The sequence below is a fragment of the Lupinus angustifolius genome, unplaced genomic scaffold (genome assembly GCF_001865875.1).
Source record: "Lupinus angustifolius cultivar Tanjil unplaced genomic scaffold, LupAngTanjil_v1.0 Scaffold_9_145, whole genome shotgun sequence".
Taxonomy (NCBI): domain Eukaryota; kingdom Viridiplantae; phylum Streptophyta; class Magnoliopsida; order Fabales; family Fabaceae; genus Lupinus; species Lupinus angustifolius.
This window is the reverse complement of record NW_017718243.1, coordinates 34,825-40,695: the sequence shown is the minus strand read 5'-3', so window position 1 is coordinate 40,695 and position 5,871 is coordinate 34,825. Positions and strand designations below refer to the sequence as shown.

At 36.3% G+C, this 5,871-nt stretch overlaps 1 protein-coding gene across 3 annotated transcripts; it reads right to left on the bottom strand.

The window, feature by feature from the left end:
- Window positions 1-233: 233 nt before the first annotated feature.
- Window positions 234-5,579, bottom strand: LOC109337687 (mini-chromosome maintenance complex-binding protein-like). Of its 3 annotated transcripts, XM_019574712.1 has the most exons (15): window positions 5,272-5,579; window positions 5,075-5,188; window positions 4,825-4,953; window positions 4,553-4,675; window positions 4,207-4,254; window positions 3,619-3,738; window positions 3,342-3,497; window positions 3,048-3,122; window positions 2,786-2,899; window positions 2,405-2,607; window positions 2,183-2,318; window positions 1,742-1,969; window positions 1,038-1,105; window positions 631-771; window positions 235-568 (listed from the first exon to the last, which is right to left on the bottom strand). In XM_019574712.1, the coding sequence occupies exons 1-14, from the start codon at window positions 5,431-5,433 to the stop codon at window positions 660-662; spliced, it is 1,788 nt and encodes a 595-aa protein (XP_019430257.1). In that variant the 5' UTR covers window positions 5,434-5,579; the 3' UTR covers window positions 235-568; window positions 631-659. The 3 variants fall into 3 exon arrangements, with proteins under 3 accessions (XP_019430256.1, XP_019430258.1, XP_019430257.1); XM_019574711.1 differs by having other exon boundaries at window positions 234-771; XM_019574713.1 differs by lacking the exon at window positions 4,207-4,254 and having other exon boundaries at window positions 234-771.
- Between the last annotated feature and the right edge of the window lie 292 nt (window positions 5,580-5,871).

Sequence of the window (5,871 nt, the reverse complement as noted above, 5' to 3'; positions counted from 1 at the left end):
CAATGTGAATGATAATAAAACAAAAATAATATTAATAGTGAGATTTAACATAAGGGTCAAGTTTCTTCTATAATTTAATAACATTTCCATGAAGTAACAACTACATGCAAATTCAAGCCAACCCCATTCCCCCGGCGGCTAACCCTCTGAAGGCCTTATGGGTTATGACATAAATCATAAATGATACCATATCCTACGGATCTCTACTTAAACCCCAAGGAAACTTCATAACTACAAATTTTCATGTATAACTCCATTGTCTGGTGTGACACCCCTAGATTCCTGGTAATGGCACTTATCAAGCAATCACTTAGCTTTACTGGATATAGCTAAATATATCAATAGATTACAGAAATTCATTTTAAAACTAGATATATAAAAAGGCATTATCTTGCTTTAACTTAATGCGGAACTTGTGGACTGTGATTCATTCTAATACACATACATATGTTCAATATGCATCTTTATCTTGCTAGTAGTAGGCAACTACACGCTATTCTGGTAATTAGACCCAACAACCAGACCCCTTGAAATCATTTTAACTGCATTCATTTCCATGAGTCCACAATAGAAGTTAAGAATAGACATCATAGCTTAACTCATGTGTAAGACCTTTGCAGGATTGCACACCTGGAAGTTGGAAGAAGGTGTGCTTCACTTTATAACCTCTCTCTTCGCAACCTCTCTAGTTCCTTGACCATTTGCCAATGTTCTAGTGATAGGTTGGTCTCGCCAAAGCTCAAAGACATGAGGCGGCCCATCGTTAGCCATCTATTGGAGAAGGGAGGTGTAAGATGTAAAACAACTGATCAACAAAATTATGATATAGAAAAATGCCACCAGTACATGTAAAAAAGGGGATTGTCCCACAAAGTGAGACACCACCATAAGCCATAGATTCTAATTGATCAAAATTGATTTAAATATTCATAATCAATAGTGAGATATGATGTTTCTAGAGCAATCAGAATCCATCTATTGCACAGGGCTGTGGTACATTTTTGTGGGGCGATAGATTCTCATAGTCGGTCACTAACCTGCTTAAATCTTGGGGGTTCAAGCTCCGGTCCGCTTGCCTTGCTGCAACTAAATCATTTTCTACCACCTGAAAACACATGCAACAGCATAATGCCTAAAGGCTCCATAATGCCTTCTCATCATAAAATTTTAGTATGATCTGGAAATCTGGATGGGGCTTAGTTAAAGCAAATTGCTCATTCCAAATAATAACGTAGAGAAATCAGCGAAGAGGTATTTTTAATAGCAGAAATGGTATTTGGTACGAATACTTCTCTTACTTCCATTCTATCAGTGTTAGTGTAACACTATTTCCTCGCTTTTATTTGGAATCAACCTGTGATTTCCAGCGAACGCATCATTTCATTGGTCCATTTCAAATTCACACTGGTTTGTCGCTTTGCTTTTTGAACTAAATAGCTTAGTCTTTTAATAGTACTGCTAACATTAAGCACTCCTGGAATCTATTCCTAATAAATATTAACTATTATATGTGCATGTATTCAGCTGAGATATTTATGAATCGAAGTGAATAATATATAAAACCGACCTCAAATGACACTTTTGCCTAGCTTAGAAATCTTAAAAGCTATTAGCTAACCTAAATACAATTTTTTAAAGTCAGTTTCTGGGTTTATATGCTAAAAAGAACAAACAGCAAATCTACTGTTTAACCCAAAAGAATCTTCTTGTTCATGAAAACTAGTGTCAACATTACTCATACCTTTTGCATTTCTGAGTCAATAGAGTGTGGCAGTTGTTTAACAGAAGCCAAATACCACCTCCAAGCTTCCCAAGTTTCTGCAGCCACAACTTCAGAGCAACTGACTGCAGAAGGGTGGAAAGGCAAAATTACATCAGCTGGCAATATATTTGATTTGCCCTCCGACAAAATTAGCAGCTGGACATCAATTGGCATTTCCATTTTATAGTACTTGTAATCATATTCCATCTGAAACACATGCCAAGTCTATGTTAGACTATTTATTTGCACTTCCAATAAAGTAGCTGCAAACAATCAATTGTAAAAAGTGTTTCCAAAAATTAACAGTGTTGTACTGTGCGGTGTAAAGGTTTCCATCAGTTGAGCAGAGCACATATTTTTGGCATTCCATTAAATATTACCACACAGGAAGAAAACAGAGCTGGAAAAAGAAAATATTACCTTTTGGCACTCCATTAAATATTTCAGCAACCTTGCATTTTCTACACCCACAGAGTTGAGTGTTCCAGCTTCTAATTTCGTCTCATCAAGAATCAAGTGTGAACAATCAGGTAGTTGCAAGACACCAGTTTCCAATCTGAAGCATTGACACAGTTGTAAGTATGTGCTGTACTTGTATATTAGTAAGAGGTTCTGGTTCATAAGTATTATAAATGTGATCACCTGTTTGTATCATAATTCTTTTTTGGTGCAAGTGAAGCATTGTTCAAATATTCCACGGTGAGGGGTATGCAGTGCGTAAAAGGTAAGAGGTTCTTAACAACAAAGCTTAGTTGGTCTCCAAATATAGACACGGTTTCTTTGCTAAAAGAGGTAAGGTTAAGTGAAAGCTTGCCCACAGCAAAAGCATCTACTCTACCATGCACCTGGTCAAGAAAAACTCATCATACAAATACTCTCCATAATGGACATCAGAGCATTTAAGAACTCATGATATATGAGTATAAAAGAGAAACATGCAAAACAAACAAAATAAAAGAAATTACAGAACATTTAGGAACGCGTGAAATTACTGAAGGAAATTATCATTTAAGAACAGCACACCTTGGATAGGAGATGCAGTAGCATGAAATGAGCAGCCACGCCATCATTGCCGAGAACAGCTGTGAGATGTCTTATCAAAGCTTCCCTGATCCCTTTGATCAAGTCAGGCTTTGGCTATGAGATCAAGCACAGGATTATTTCAGCAATGTGTTTTCCAGTTAATGCAGTATAAGTTTAGAGAACGGTCCAGATCAAGATACTAAATATAATAAATCATTCGTTCAGATGAAGTAAAGTGCATTTAGATAGGTAAGAAGGTTACCTCTATAATAGGGTTATTCCTAAGCAAGTCCTGAACTGCAAGTTTCCTGTGAATAAAACAATGTAGGTGTGGTACCTGCACAGTGTGGAAGAAACAAATGTAAATTGTTAAAGAAAACAAATGCAGGGTGGCATAAAAACAATGCCTGGATGCATATTTATGGTTCTGCATGGTTGTCACTTGATCCTAAAAGAACAACGAATACAATTTATCATTGATCAAGTGACATCAAGGGATAGTACAGGGCTTCTAATGTAAATTGAAAATTCCTCAAATGTACATTACAATGCATACCTTGCTAGGTGGGAAATTGTGCAAAGGGTCTTCACAAAATCCATTTGATAAATCACCATCTTCATTGTCCTCATCAAGCTCTGGATCAGATGTAAGGATACCCACAAACTCAAAAATGTCATTCAGCTTCAGTTCAGACTCCGGAGAATCATATATCTGGCATAATGCGGATGGAAAAATAGTAAATGGATTTGTTATAATTTTGAAGAAAAAAAGAGCAATATTTTAATCTCATAACATTAGCATTTCAGAAGGTGTAAAAGACTCTAATTCATACCTTCACAATACATGGAGGTGACTTGCCATCATCAAGACCAGGCACTAGATTCAAACTAGAGCTAGCAATCTCAGGTGCAGCTCCCAGAGATTGAGAAGCAATGGAAGGCTGTTCACCTCTCTGTAAAAGATAAATATGAGATCAATCCTCAAAATAACCACAATAGAAGTCTACACCAATGATTGAACTGAAATTGTTAATATATCTAGTTACATTTGGAGCAGACACAAAATCAGATCATCTAGTAAACACGCTACTTTTTGATATATTAAAAATGATACCGCTGAACCTCTCTATCAGGTTAACTAATAAGCTAAATCTCAACATCTCTCATAACTTGTAATGATAATAGGGAAGCTCAGCCTTGGATATTTTCATGGTATTTCTGCCAATGGCATAGCTTAAGTTTGAGTTAAAAATATCTTGGTTGAATTTTATCTAAATTTATAAGTAAACCACACTGGCACTACGGAAATCAGCAAAGTTTTAAACACTTCTAAGCAAAAATGTTCATGAAGTTAACTCTTGGGTGATTATATCCTGCCAATTAAATTCATATCACATAGCTGGAGTTGGATGAAAGCTCACAATTTTTTTCGTATTAGGAGAACCTTGAACCTCATCATCACCAGAGACCTGTGAATAAATATATCAGTGAGAAAGATGAAACTCAGATAATCAAGCATCTAGTGCTTTGAAAATCATAATGATAACCAATAAAATGAGTATGCAGGTTTCAATCTGCCACATTTTCTCTTGGATCTAATAGAAACAATCAATAGGACACCCAAAATTAATACACTTTAGACCTAAACAGTTATACCACAAGAACTTAGGTCCTCCTTTTACTGATGTGCATAATATTATTTAGAGATAACTCAATGGAATAAACAAGTTAATAAAGAAAGTAATAACAGAAGGCCAGAAAAAATACAAGCATATCAGAAGACTCATCATCTGCCCTCCTCCGTTTTTCTCTTTGTTCTGCTGGCAAATCCATACACTGGTTGATAACGGCTCCCCGTGAAATTTCAGCCCATGAATTCAGTCCCGGAACCTGATTTATAAAAAAGGAAAATAAGTTCAATCATAGAAAAGATTAATCCTTCAGCAAGTCATTACCCACATCCCCAAACATCAATATCAACATCAATTTGCTTAACTTTCCAAATTGGAAATTGATCTTTTATTACGAAAGCAACTCACCGGAACACAATAAAGCAGTCGGCGTTCCCAGATAATTGTCCTATCGGCTGAAGAAGCCATAGGAAAATGAGAAGCATCCATGAGCTTATTAACATCCATGAACTTGTTAGTCCTCCAAACAGAACCATCCTTCAATATAACCATAAACCAACAAAAAAAGTTACATCTTCATAAAAAATTAAACATAATGCTGATTCAATTGATCCAAAAAAAATTGAGCATATCGCAAGAAATTAAAAAGGGAAAATACCTTAAAAGCTCCAACATAAATTTCATCACCAAGCATATCCTGTATCATGCCGCGAAACCGAACTAGAGTATTCGGCTTCACCAATCTGATTGTGGCAGTAGTCAAAACCGGAACCTAACATTATAAATAATTAATTATTAACTAATAATAAATGGTAATAATAAATAGAAATAGGGGAGTATGGGAATAGGGTTTACCTGAGAGAGATGGGCGGAGAGGAAGTTACGGAAGAGGTCGATGGCGCCCCAATCGCGGCCGTTGAAGGAGGAGGGATCGGAACCGCAGGCCATGGCATGGTCGAAGGTGGATCTCACCGCTCCGAGAGGGTTCATGAGGAAATCGTACTGTGGGCCCACCATCTCTCTCTCTCTCACACTTTCACTCTTTGCTGAGATGCGATGGGGAACTTGTTGAAATCACAGTGTTCGGCGATTCCCGCTCTCTGCAGGTTTTTACTTCATTTTTTCGCGCCAAATCTTGGTGGGTCGTTCCTTCCCGCCATTTCTTATCCATGGGACTTAGGCATGACAAGGGTGTCCCACATAATACGGGTCGGGTCCGTATACATGTTTTTGGACTTGCTAATGATTGAGATTGTGGATTTTGAGATTTGTTATTATGCATTAGATAGGTTTCAGTAATGATTATTGTTATATTGTTGGTGATGTTATCTCGTTAGATATTGATGTTAAGTTTTTAATTAATATGTGTAATTTAATGTTGATTGATTAAATAGTTTTTATTAAATAAATTTTACATTATATTATTGAATTAATGATTTTGTTTGAGTAAAATGA